At 35.8% G+C, this 14,294-nt stretch overlaps 1 protein-coding gene across 1 annotated transcript; it reads left to right on the top strand.

The window, feature by feature from the left end:
• Positions 1-1,637: 1,637 nt before the first annotated feature.
• On the top strand, positions 1,638-13,224 carry LOC128204541 (uncharacterized). The gene is made up of 5 exons (XM_052905953.1): positions 1,638-1,943; positions 2,923-3,054; positions 10,589-10,639; positions 10,941-11,089; positions 12,106-13,224. Exons 1-5 carry the CDS (start codon positions 1,903-1,905, stop codon positions 12,312-12,314), a joined length of 582 nt encoding a protein of 193 aa, XP_052761913.1. The 5' UTR covers positions 1,638-1,902; the 3' UTR covers positions 12,315-13,224.
• Positions 13,225-14,294: the final 1,070 nt, after the last annotated feature.

The following is a 14,294-nucleotide window of genomic DNA, read 5'->3' as shown; positions in this document are numbered from 1 at the left end:
AGAAACACCTAACATTGCAGATGCCAACAACAAATACCAGAAATGCTTAAATATTCATTATCACGTTGCTTGGTCAATAAAATGTATTCCAGGTTGACACAGGGCCGTGTTTTTTAGGGTAGGTCAACGAAAAGGCTTACACAATAAAGTAAACATACTGCCTCTAAAATAAGTAACGGAATGTTTTAAAAATACGCGGTTGTTTGATACACCTGCGAACGTTCCAGGATCAAGAATAAAGCTTGTCAATATATAATTACGTCTGTGTTCAGATTCTGTGAGGTTCAAATAAAGTCCGATTAAAATCGACAACGTTACCGTTCAGATGCAAACCATAACTAAATCAGAACACCTCCGCCATTATTCATCAGATGTGACCCCGGAAATTATATGGCTCTTTAAACATTTAAAATCATGAAAACGTGGGTGATTCTGTCGGTAACCTGACAAATAAGTAAGTGTAGCGCCCTGATTCAACACTCTTTTATAAACGCTTTATTTCCACTTTTTAGTGATGATATTTATAAAGAAAAATGTATGCGTAACCATATGAAAGGAACAATTCCTGAACTATTGAGTTTGAATGGCGTGCTCTTTCTTTTTAATTTACTCTCAGTGTATATAGAGCTCTATTTCCATCATGTAAATCGTAAAAAAATAATGCCCAATCTATTAATCTGTTTTTCTTATGCACCAGCCAATTGTAACCTTGTCCGGGGACTTTGACTTTCGGTCCAGCCTACCCCGGCTAAAATCCCCGCCCTGCGGGGAAGAACAAATGGTAAAATCCCCGCCAAATGTCACCGCACCCCAGGGACCCTAGGTAAGGCCCGTTACCCGCTATATTTAAAGCAAAGTCAAAACCACCGCATTCTCATGGCACTGCGGAGCCACCTGAAAGGTAAAAACACGGCCCATTTCCCCGGCTATCCCCGAAATACCCCCCGGACCTGGGGGGGGGGGGGGTACAACTGACTGGTGCATTATGTTGTCAGCGCCTCGTTTTTATATCAACAGTATTGTTGAGCATAATGACTACTTATTCTTGAATTATAATCTATGATGTTTGCTAATGTCATCGTCAAATAACCTGAATTGAAGATGCACTCTTACTCCCATATAAGATTTACCACAATTAATTTTATTGTTTTAATATTCCAAAAAGGATGAATAAACGTCATAAACAATGGTTCTTATGAAGGGTACCGAGTTCAATTTGAAAGAAATTTGCATAAATTACATTATTTCTACCTTATGAGACTATAGTCGATCACGGTATATAATCATTTTAGCATTCACCAACCATTTAATATTTTTGCGCTTTCTGCAATTAAATACACGGGTACAATCTTGTTATCAGTAATACATGTTTTCCATAAATATATTATTGAGTAAGAAGTAAAAGCTTTATCACTCAAAAATGGTGTTTGTAACATATGTGTATGTATTGATTTTGAATAAGAGTGCCACTTTAAAGGGGTGAATGCGAAAAGGTCCTCAGTGACATTGAATAAAGAAGACGATAGAACCGTTTCGCTTTCACCCCTCGACATGTTATGTAGAAATACCACACTAATTACCCAATACTTAATAAACAGTTCAAGCAGAGTAGCGCAGCTTAGTTTAAGGTGGTGTAATCGATATTTACATGAAGTATAACCATACTGTGTTAAAACTCGGTAGAATATTCACCTGTGACTCAGGTCACATTGTAACCACAACAACTTAACAACTTGTGCAAATGCATAATTTCGTATATTTCGTTTAAAAATGCACTCAATGATTAGAAGTATACGAACAATCAGGATACTGTGTTTGAAGTGATACTAGAATACGAAAATATTGATCAGCTGATTATGACATCCGTGACTATTTATGAACATACATTTTGAAAATAGCTAGATGAGTGCTTATAGTAGTACACGAATGCAATTGATATACTTGTAAGTGTTTTAATAGTGTTTATTACTTATTATGACATTTGAAATACACAAAATATGGTGGATTACGGAGCAATAAGAAAAAAGATTAATACGTCGTGATTTTCTCTTCACATGGTAGGACGATATGCTTGCTGAAACACGAAACATACAGACACATTTAAACTACATTTATATATAAGTGAAGGGTATTTGAAAAGGTAGTGTACTATTTTCTGTATAGTCTATATTTATATTGATGTAGGATACACATTGAATGATCGCTTTGCAGTATTTATTAAAGAAGTATTAAGTTTTTAACGTCACTTTGGCTTTTATAAAAAAATGATGTGTGTGGGGGGGGGGGGGAGTCGAATACCTGAATACAGTAGTGTATGTTATTGCAATCTAGACGTGGCTATTTTTTATATTTTTTATTTTGACAAATTTATTTTGCTACTGAAAAGCATTTAACGAAGAAATGGGTGACCCCTCAACAATTCGCCAGTTATTGCACATAAAATGGCTAATCGAAATCTGTGTGTTGGCTATATAACTTTGGAATTATAAAACACGCTCTTAGCTAGTGCTGCCTTGTCATCTGAACATACACGTGATCTTATTTGAACTTAAAGCTGCACTCTCACAGATTTACCGTTTTTACACCTTTTTAATTTTTGTCTTGAAAAGAGCAATTTTTTGCGTAAATATCTGCAAACCAATGGTAAAAGATTGTTGACAAAAGATTAGATCGCAGATTTTCATATTTCCGTTCGAAAATTAATGTTCTGTGGCTTAAATGGTTTAAAAAAATGCATAAAACATCAATTCTTGAACTTGAATATAAAAATCCGTGATGTAATGTTTTGTCAGCAGTCTTATATAACTGGTTTCCATGCATTTTCACAAAATTGGCTCGTTCCAAGACAAAAAAAATTAAAAAATGTCAAAACGTTCAATCTGTGAGAGTGCAGCTTTAAATGTTCGCACTCTCCTAGGTCAGCATGCAGAAGTTGCCGGTCAAGGTGTCTGTATTGATCAGTGTTGCCGGGGTGGTGTGTTGTGTCCTGGGGCTGGCCACCTCCTACTGGCTGTCCCGTCTAAGTTTCCACCAAGGACTGTGGACGTACTGCAGGTATCTCGTTACGTTGACAAGATTATAAAATATATTTCCAGCCAGTTGCAGTTCTTGATAGGTGTACCAATATCAGTTTGTTTGACATACCTACTTGCAGTGTATCAAAATTTACACGCTGAGTTGCAGTTCATGTGTAGTCTAATGATATCAGTTAGGTTGTCACGTTGATTTGCAGTTACTGTGCAATGTATAATATCCGTAAGTTTGACACACTGAGTTGCAGTTCACATGTTGATTTGCAATTCATGTGTGTTTTTTTTAATATATCCGTAAGTTTGACTAACTGAGTTGTAATTCATAAGTATTGTATCAGTACGAGTTAGTTTGACACACTGAGTTGCAGTTCATGTGTATTGTATCAGTACGAGTTAGTTTGACACACTGAGTTGCAGTTCATGTGTATGGTATCAGTACGAGTTAGTTTGACACACTGAGTTGCAGTTCATGTGTATGGTATCAGTACGAGTTAGTTTGACACACTGAGTTGCAGTTCATGTGTATTGTATCAGTACGAGTTAGTTTGACACACTGAGTTGCAGTTCATGTGTATTGTATCAGTACGAGTTAGTTTGACACACTGAGTTGCAGTTCATGTGTATGGTATCAGTACGAGTTAGTTTGACACACTGAGTTGCAGTTCATGTGTATGGTATCAATATGAGTTAGTTTGACACACTGAGTTGCAGCTCATAAGTATTGTATCAGTACGAGTTAGTTTGACACACTGAGTTGCAGCTCATAAGTATGGTATCAATATGAGTTAGTTTGACACACTGAGTTGCAGCTCATAAGTATTGTATCAGTACGAGTTAGTTTGACACACTGAGTTGCAGCTCATAAGTATGGTATCAGTACGAGTTAGTTTGACACACTGAGTTGCAGCTCATGTGTATTGTATCAGTACGAGTTAGTTTGACACACTGAGTTGCAGTTCATGTGTATTGTATCAGTACGAGTTAGTTTGACACACTGAGTCGCAGTTCATGTGTATGGTATCAGTACGAGTTAGTTTGACACACTGAGTTGCAGTTCATGTGTATGGTATCAGTACGAGTTAGTTTGACACACTGAGTCGCAGTTCATGTGTATGGTATCAGTACGAGTTAGTTTGACACACTGAGTCGCAGTTCATGTGTATGGTATCAGTACGAGTTAGTTTGACACACTGAGTTGCAGTTCATAAGTATTGTATCAGTATGTGCTAGTTTGACACAATGAGTTGCAGTTCATGTGTATTGTATCAATATGAGTTAGTTTGACACACTAAGTTGCAGTTCATGTGTATTGTATCAATATGAGTTAGTTTGACACACTGAGTTGCAGTTCATGTGTTTTGCATCAATATGAGTTAGTTTGACACACTGAGTTGCAGTTCATGTATTGTATCGATATGAGTTAGTTTGACACACTGAGTTGCAGTTCATGTATTGTATCAATATGAGTTAGTTTGACACACTGAGTTGCAGTTCATGTATTGTATCAATATGAGTTAGTTTGACACACTGAGTTGCAGTTCATGTATTGTATCAATATGAGTTAGTTTGACACACTGAGTTCATGTGTATTGTATCAGTCCGAGTTAATTTGACACACTGAGTTGCAGTTCATGTGTATTGTATCAGTACGAGTTAGTTTGACACACTGAGTTGCAGTTCATATGTATTGTATCAGTATGTGCTAGTTTGACACACTGAGTTGCAGCTAATAAGTATTGTATCAGTACGAGTTAGTTTGACACACTGAGTTGCAGTTCATGTGTATGGTATCAGTACGAGTTAGTTTGACACACTGAGTCGCAGTTCATGTGTATGGTATCAGTACGAGTTAGTTTGACACACTGAGTCGCAGTTCATGTGTATGGTATCAGTACGAGTTAGTTTGACACACTGAGTTGCAGTTCATGTATTGTATCAATATGAGTTAGTTTGACACACTGAGTTGCAGTTCATGTGTATTGTATCAGTACGAGTTAGTTTGACACACTGAGTTGCAGTTCATGTGTATTGTATCAGTACGAGTTAATTTGACACACTGAGTTGCAGTTCATGTGTATGGTATCAGTACGAGTTAGTTTGACACACTGAGTTGCAGTTCATATGTATTGTATCAGTATGTGCTAGTTTGACACACTGAGTTGCAGTTCATGTGTATTGTATCAATATGAGTTAGTTTGACACACTAAGTTGCAGTTCATGTGTATCGTATCAATATGAGTTAGTTTGACACACTGAGTTGCAGTTCATGTGTTTTGCATCAATATGAGTTAGTTTGACACACTGAGTTGCAGTTCATGTATTGTATCAATATGAGTTAGTTTGACACACTGAGTTGCAGTTCATGTATTGTATCGATATGAGTTAGTTTGACACACTGAGTTGCAGTTCATGTATTGTATCAATATGAGTTAGTTTGACACACTGAGTTGCAGTTCATGTATTGTATCAATATGAGTTAGTTTGACACACTGAGTTGCAGTTCATGTATTGTATCAATATGAGTTAGTTTGACACACTGAGTTGCAGTTCATGTATTGTATCAATATGAGTTAGTTTGACACACTGAGTTGCAGTTCATGTATTGTATCAGTAGGAGTTAGTTTGACACACTGAGTTGCACATCATGTGTGTTGTATCAATATGAGTTAGTTTGACACACTGAGTTGCAGTTCATGTGTTTTGCATCAATATGAGTTAGTTTGACACACTGAGTTGCAGTTCATGTATTGTATCAATATGAGTTAGTTTGACACACTGAGTTGCAGTTCATGTATTGTATCGATATGAGTTAGTTTGACACACTGAGTTGCAGTTCATGTATTGTATCAATATAAGTTAGTTTGACACACTGAGTTGCAGTTCATGTATTGTATCAATATGAGTTAGTTTGACACACTGAGTTGCACATCATGTGTATTGTATCAATATGAGTTAGTTTGACACACTGAGTTGCAGTTCATGTATTGTATCAATATAAGTTAGTTTGACACACTGAGTTGCAGTTCATGTATTGTATCAATATGAGTTAGTTTGACACACTGAGTTGCAGTTCATGTGTATTGTATCAGTATGAGTTAGTTTGACACACTGAGTTGCAGCTCATAAGTATTGTATCAGTACGAGTTAGTTTGACACACTGAGTTGCAGCTCATAAGTATTGTATCAGTACGAGTTAGTTTGACACACTGAGTTGCAGTTCATGTATTGTATCAATATGAGTTAGTTTGACACACTGAGTTGCAGTTCATGTGTATTGTATCAATATGAGTTAGTTTGACACACTGAGTTGCAGTCCATGTGTATTGTATCAGTACGAGTTAGTTTGACACACTGAGTTGCAGTTCATGTGTATTGTATCAGTACGAGTTAATTTGACACACTGAGTTGCAGTTCATGTGTATTGTATCAGTACGAGTTAGTTTGACACACTGAGTTGCAGTTCATATGTATTGTATCAGTATGTGCTAGTTTGACACACTGAGTTGCAGTTCATGTATTGTATCAATATGAGTTAGTTTGACACACTGAGTTGCAGTTCATGTATTGTATCAATATGAGTTAGTTTGACACACTGAGTTGCAGTTCATGTATTGTATCAATATGAGTTAGTTTGACACACTGAGTTGCAGTTCATGTGTGTTGTATCAGTACGAGTTAGTTTGACACTCTGAGTTGCAGTTCATGTGTGTTGTATCAGTATGTGCTAGTTTGACACACTGAGTTGCAGTTCATGTATTGTATCAATATGAGTTAGTTTGACACACTGAGTTGCAGTTCATGTATTGTATCAATATGAGTTAGTTTGACACACTGAGTTGCAGTTAATGTGTATTGTATCAATATGAGTTAGTTTGACACACTGAGTTGCAGTTAATGTGTATTGTATCAGTACGAGTTAATTTGACATACTGAGTTGCAGTTAATGTGTATTGTATCAATATGAGTTAGTTTGACACACTGAGTTGCAGTTAATGTGTATTGTATCAGTATGAGTTAGTTTGACACACTGAGCTGCAGTTCATGTGTATTGTATCAGTACGAGTTAGTTTGACACACTGAGTTGCAGTTCATGTGTATTGTATCAGTACGAGTTAGTTTGACACACTGAGTTGCAGTTCATGTGTATTGCATCAGTACGAGTTAGTTTGACACACTGAGTTGCAGTTCATGTGTATTGCATCAGTACGAGTTAGTTTATAAGTATGGTATCAGTACGAGTTAGTTTGACACACTGAGTTGCAGCTAATAAGTATTGTATCAGTACGAGTTAGTTTGACACACTGAGTTGCAGTTCATGTGTATTGTATCAGTACGAGTTAGTTTGACACACTGAGTTGCAGTTCATGTGTATTGTATCAGTACGAGTTAGTTTGACACACTGAGTTGCAGTTCATGTGTATTGTATCAATATGAGTTAGTTTGACACACTGAGTTGCAGTTCATGTGTATTGTATCAGTACGAGTTAGTTTGACACACTGAGTTGCAGTTCATGTGTATTGTATCAGTACGAGTTAGTTTCACACATTGCGTTGCAGTTCATGTGTATTGTATCAGTACGAGTTAGTTTGACACACTGAGTTGCAGTTCATGTGTATTGTATCAGTACGAGTTAGTTTGATACACTGAGTTGCAGTTCATGTGTATTGTATCAGTACGAGTTAGTTTGACACACTGAGTTGCAGTTCATGTGTATTGTATCAGTACAAGTTAGTTTGACACACTGAGTTGCAGTTCATGTGTATTGTATCAGTACGAGTTAGTTTGACACACTGAGTTGCAGTTCATGTATTGTATCAGTAGGAGTTAGTTTGACACACTGAGTTGCAGTTCATGTATTGTATCAGTACGAGTTAGTTTGACACACTGAGTTGCAGTTCATGTGTATTGTATCAGTATGTGTTAGTTTGACACACTGAGTTGCAGTTCATGTGTATTGTATCAATATGAGTTAGTTTGACACACTGAGTTGCAGTTCATGTGTATTGTATCAATATGAGTTAGTTTTTCACACTGAGTTGCAGTTCATGTGTTTTGTATCAATATGAGTTAGTTTGACACACTGAGTTGCAGTTCATGTGTATTGTATCAATATGAGCTAGTTTGACACACTGAGTTGCAGTTCATGTATTGTATCAATATGAGTTAGTTTGACACACTGAGTTGCAGTTCATGTATTGTATCAATATGAGTTAGTTTGACACACTGAGTTGCAGTTCATGTGTTGTATCAATATGAGTTAGTTTGACACACTGAGTTGCAGTTCATGTGTATTGTATCAATATGAGTTAGTTTGACACACTGAGTTGCAGTTCATGTATTGTATCAATATGAGTTAGTTTGACACACTGAGTTGCAGTTCATGTGTATTGTATCAATATGATTAAGTTTGAAATACTGAGGTACAGTCCATGTGGATTGTATCAATATGAGTTAGTTTGACACACTGAGTTCCAGTTCATGTGTTGTATCAATATGAGTTAGTTTGACACACTGAGTTGCAGTTCATGTGTTGTATCAGTATGAGTTAGTTTGACACACTGAGTTGCAGTTCATGTATTGTATCAGTACGAGTTAGTTTGACACACTGAGTTGCAGTCCATGTGTATTGTATCAGTACGAGTTAGTTTGACACACTGAGTTGCAGTTCATGTGTATTGTATCAGTACGAGTTAGTTTGACACACTGAGTTGCAGTTCATGTATTGTATCAGTACGAGTTAGTTTGACACACTGAGTTGCAGTTCATGTGTGTTGTATCAATATGAGTTAGTTTGACACACTGAGTTGCAGTTCATGTGTGTTGTATCAATATGAGTTAGTTTGACACACTGAGTTGCAGTTCATGTGTGTTGCATCAATATGAGTTAGTTTGACACACTTAGTTGCAGTTCATGTATTGTATCAGTAGGAGTTAGTTTGACACACTGAGTTGCAGTTCATGTGTGTTGTATCAATATGAGTTAGTTTGACACACTGACTTTCAGTTTGTGTGTATTGTATTAATATGAGTTATTTTGATAGACTGAGTTGCAGTTCATGTATTGTATCAATATGAGTTATTTTGACACACTGAGTTGCAGTTCATGTGTGTTGTATCATATGAGTTAGTTTGACACACTGATGTACAGTTCATGTGTGTTGTATCAATATGAGTTAGTTTGACACACTGAGTTGCAGTTCATGTGTGTTGTATCAATATGAGTTAGTTTGACACACTGAGTTGCAGTTCATGTGTGTTGCATCAATATGAGTTAGTTTGACACACTGAGTTGCAGTTCATGTATTGTATCAATATGAGATAGTTTGACACACTGAGTTGCAGTTCATGTATTGTATCAATATGAGTTAGTTTGACACACTGAGTTGCAGTTAATGTGTATTGTATCAATATGAGTTAGTTTGACACACTGAGTTCCAGTTCATGTATTGTATCAGTATGAGTTGGTTATAGTTATACAAGTAGATACGAAGCTCCGATTGTCAATATTGGTTATATTGTATCAGGCTGCAGGCAAATTTATATGCTAAATTTCAAGAACACAGAAAACAACAAATAAATTAAATATCTTCAGACAACGCGAAAACTTTTTCTTCTTCACAGGACATTGCGACAGGTAAACACCTTAAGTTTACCTGTCGCAACAAATTTTAACCTGTCGCAATGTTACAAACAGTATTCGGTTACATCAGCTTAAACCTTGATTTTAAGCCTCTGTTTTAAATAAGTTTTGGTTAGACTTGTCTTACAGTTCTATAATAAATTACAAAAAAGCTAAATATCATGTAAAAAATCAATATTCGGATCTTATGTCATAATTTTTTTCTTCCCTTGCCTCCCAAAAAAAACTCATATCTGGTTCGTCTACCCATGGAACAGCTAGATCTTACTCTTTTAATTCATCTTTAAAGATACAGCACGGTTATAAAATGTAACGAATTGTACTACAAGTCAAACTCAGGCACAACATTTATGCAAAAACGAAAGTAGATTTCTTGTTATTGGCAAAGTTAAACAGAGCGGAAAGAAAGTCAGCTCGGTATATTAATCATCATATCTAAATTAAAACGATTGCCGGGAACCACTTCGCCGAAAATAAATACATACGGAATTTTGTAATTTCCGAACATTTCCGTAAAATAAAAGTATTAGAGTACGAGCTGAAATCGGAACCTTACGCGTTTTATCGGCTTTTACGGAAACATGTCGAAACGGGGTTTACAAATAGTGATACACGGATTAACACGCTGAATAATCATGATATAATAGTTAAAAATAACTCTGAACATTTATTTAGAAACTGAAAGTAAATTTTCCGAAAATTAAACGGTGCTGACTGTATTTTTTCACCGGACATTGTGACCGACCAAAACAAAAGTTTCGCCGGTCAAAATGGAAATATACCGGACATGTCCGACTGTCCGACGGACATTCGCATAGTCTGTATCTTTGCTCAACTTTATCGTATTTTACTTGTTAAACTTAACAATAATGAATTAACGGATGCATTAGGATTAAGTTAGAATTACATTTGCAGATACGAGATTCATACGGATGGTAAATGGATATGCCTTGAACTTTACAAACAGCAAGGTATGTCACATTGTGTATATGTAGAACATTAAGTTGTATACGTGTCATAGAAAGCCCACTCATACTCACATCAATATTGATATTCTTTGTGAGATTTGTGTATGTTGTAACGTTGTGTTTCTTGTTTAGTTTTTGTTTGGACTTGTTCATGGTGCCTATAAGCCGAATCTTAATTACATTTCAGGCTAAAGGGCTTGTCCCTTCATTTTGTATTGTTTCACACATACTTTTGTCTAAACAAACGTGTCAAACCTTGCTGCTTATTGCGTATCCGTTTGTTTGTTCAGATTTTGAAGGCTGGATGCAGGCGGTGAGGGTATTGGAGATCATACCAGTGGTCAGTGCGTTGGTCAGTATTGTCCTCCTACTTGTCTACATCAGACAGAACGATGGTCGGCGAAACCTTGTCCGCATACGGATTGCCGTATGCTTATTATTTTTTCCGGTACGTACAATACAATAGTAAACACTTTAGCCAGCCCAATTGCGTTCATATCCCGATAATGACATCAACCACGCAATTAATTCATTAATAGTTTCAACTACTGTTTTAAATTATTAATGTGTGTATGCCCTGGCTTTATTCATTGTCCATACCATTTTCTTAATTTGTTTTACTGCAAACTCTTGTAGATCCAATAGTTTGTATATATGTTCTGCCTGTTTAATCTGCATGACTATTATAGTTTTGTTTTAAAATGCACCTTTTTACGTTCATCATATTCCATGTTTTTAAGCAACAGTTATATTTTTCGTAGCTTTTTGATATGCTTATGCATGCTATCAAGTTTAAATTTAATTTAGTTTATGTTTGATATGAAAGCATATTTTAGTTCAGCTGTTTTCACGGACAAAGATATAACAAGTACCCGTATGGAACTCCTTTTTTTATTGTCATCACATTGTAATTACCTCCCTTGTTAAAGACGGTCGTCTGTAGCATCATAGATACCTTGTATTGTGGCAATATTTAGAATGTTTATTAATTATTTCTCGTTTCAAATGTCACCATATAAAAGTTTTCATATACCTTTCAAGAAATAATGCTTCACTCTCCTCAGAACCATTTAAACACCGATTTGAATATTAACATAAGCTGAATCACTGCACGCATATCCATGACAACCACGAATTATCAAAAATCCATACGTATTTATTTTTACTACGCACAAAAAAGTTCAAGAGAAAAAATACTTTTTACTAAATTTCGTAAAAACTGAGGTGGGAGTAAAAGCATTTACCATAGCCGCTCGTGTACGATAGGTTCATCCCGAACCTCGCGCAGGGTATTTTTCGGAAACTCGGTAAACATCGTTTCCACAAAACAGCCTAGGCTCGGGTCGGAATGAATGTATCTTACACTCTCGGCCATGGCAGATACTTATAATCTTATCCCATCTTAAATGGTAACGAATTATGCTTACGATCGATGATACGTCATAATACTCGTTCTCTTTTCAGGCGTCCTATGTTTGGCGGGAATTACCCTGTACGCCATTCAAAAGAACGTGGGACATTTTGACGGAAAAAGTGACTCAAAAAACAAGTATAATTTTGGCTGGTCCTTCATAGTAACAGTTGTCGGCGGATCACTCAACATTTTGTCATCTTGGCCTTTAACACTTGAAATACGCAGAAATTATATTCTAGGAACTTATGAATCCATTTAATGAACAAAGTATCTACATTGCGAAAGCTTACATTGCAACTAAAATTAATGTACTTGTATATTGTTCTACATAGTATTAAGCTGGACTTTTCGAAGAATAAGCAGAGCTTTACTATTAACCCTGGCGTCGGCGCCGGCGTCACACCATGGTAAAACTTTTGCATGTGATAAGTTAATCTCAGCAATAATCTGACTAGTGCATTGAGACTTAATCCAACGATAATCTACAATTGGACCTACTTTATCAAGTTAGATAACTCTATTTTGTAGGTAATGCAAATTATGGCCCTTTGTTACTCGTCTTAGAAATTCTGGTATTGCATTGAAATTTTGGACGAGAGCTCCCGACTCTTCAGTGTACGTTATTATGTAAGGGAGACAACTCAGCTTTGCATTTAATGCAAATTATGGCCATTATTATTCAATTTAGAATGTTTTGTTATGTTTTTGCATGTCCATTCAACCTTATCAACCTTACCAAGTCTGATAATTGTATTTTGCATATAATGCAATTTCTGCCCCTTCATAATTTAATTTAGAAAATCAGGTTATTTTTGCTTATGTTAGCTTGAAACTACTATATATGTATGTATATATTTTTGCTTGAAGGCACAGATTTATATGTGGTATGAACTATTATAGCATAGCTTCAAATGAGAATCAACTGACAGTGTAAGTGCTTTATAAATGAGAGTTTGAGACTAATTTGTAAGTGATCAATGCTGCATTTTTGTCTATATAAGAAAACTCATTGGATGTTAAATTATTGCGTATTTACATTCCGTTTTTTATACAGTTTAAACTTTTGTAAATTATGTTTGCACTACACTTTCTTGTTTAGTTTCTTCTGATATTATTTCATATTTTGATAAAACAAGTTTTTCCATATCTTTATAAAACGAGTTTGTTTATTGTGTTGTTCTACTTAATTGTAAACATATTCCAAGGCAAGCCAATGAACTATGAAAGTGATGTTTAGATAGATATCATTCTAAGTTCAAGTTTGGAACATCCGTTTGCTAAGAGTATGTACATCGTTAACAGATCATCGAACACATTTCACTCAGTCCATACAATGCATTAACTAAGCGGACATAAACTTGAATTGTTTGAAGTACGTTGACAGCTCTCTTCTAATGACAATGGACCTCTTAATCTGAATAGGGCTAAGCAGCGGTTACCAACTATAAAGAATAACTGACCAATTTTTATCTGAATAAGGCTAAGGAGCGGAGACCAACTATGATGAAAAACTGACCAATTTTTATCTGAATAGGGCTAAGGAGCGGAGACCAACTCTGATGAATAACTTACCAATTTTTATCTGAATAGGGCTAAGGAGCGGTGACCAACTATGATGAATAACTGACCAATTTTATTATTGTCCATTACAACTTATGGCATTATCATGTTAAAAAGTCCTTAATCATTTTTTTTCTGATAGTGAGAACAAACAAACAGGGCCAAGCCTTATTTTGTGCCCCGTATACATGTGACCTAGTGTCAGTTTTAAGGCGGAAGTCCGCAACACTATCGGGTATGAATTGTCAACAAACATAAATATCTTAAAATATGCTGAACTCTCAGTTGTATTCGCTGATCAAATTCTGTATATTTTAGGAAAGTATACATTTCATATAGGATCTACCACGATTAGTCATCATAATATTAAATCGTATTCAACAAGTTAAAGAGCGATCTAATTGCGAGCTTTCTTACATATGTCCTGAGCTCATTGAATGAAATGGTGCATTATATGATGTAGAGTGCCAGACTGTTCTCAATTGGTTAATCTTAACAAATATACCTACCTGTTCCAGCCGGACACCACAAATCGACAAAGCCATGACATGCCCCGTTCTTGATACAATGCAAGAATGTACCCGAAATAATTTAAAAACAGACATATATCCGATCGTTTTTATTCCGTTTATAAGTAAAATGAATATTCACATGATATCCAGTAATAATCACAACATAA

Source organism: Mya arenaria, chromosome 10 (assembly GCF_026914265.1).
Source record: "Mya arenaria isolate MELC-2E11 chromosome 10, ASM2691426v1".
In the NCBI taxonomy this organism is placed as follows: Eukaryota; Metazoa; Mollusca; class Bivalvia; order Myida; family Myidae; genus Mya; species Mya arenaria.
This window is presented reverse-complemented; position numbering and strand designations above follow the sequence as displayed.

Coding starts and splice junctions, on each gene's coding strand:
- LOC128204541 (XM_052905953.1), top strand. CDS start 1,903: ATGAGTGCTTATAGTAGTACACGAATGCAATTGATATACTT. Junction 10,640..10,940: donor TGCCTTGAACTTTACAAACA/GCAAGGTATGTC, acceptor CAGATTTTGAAG/GCTGGATGCAGGCGGTGAGG. Junction 11,090..12,105: donor TATGCTTATTATTTTTTCCG/GTACGTACAATA, acceptor TTCTCTTTTCAG/GCGTCCTATGTTTGGCGGGA.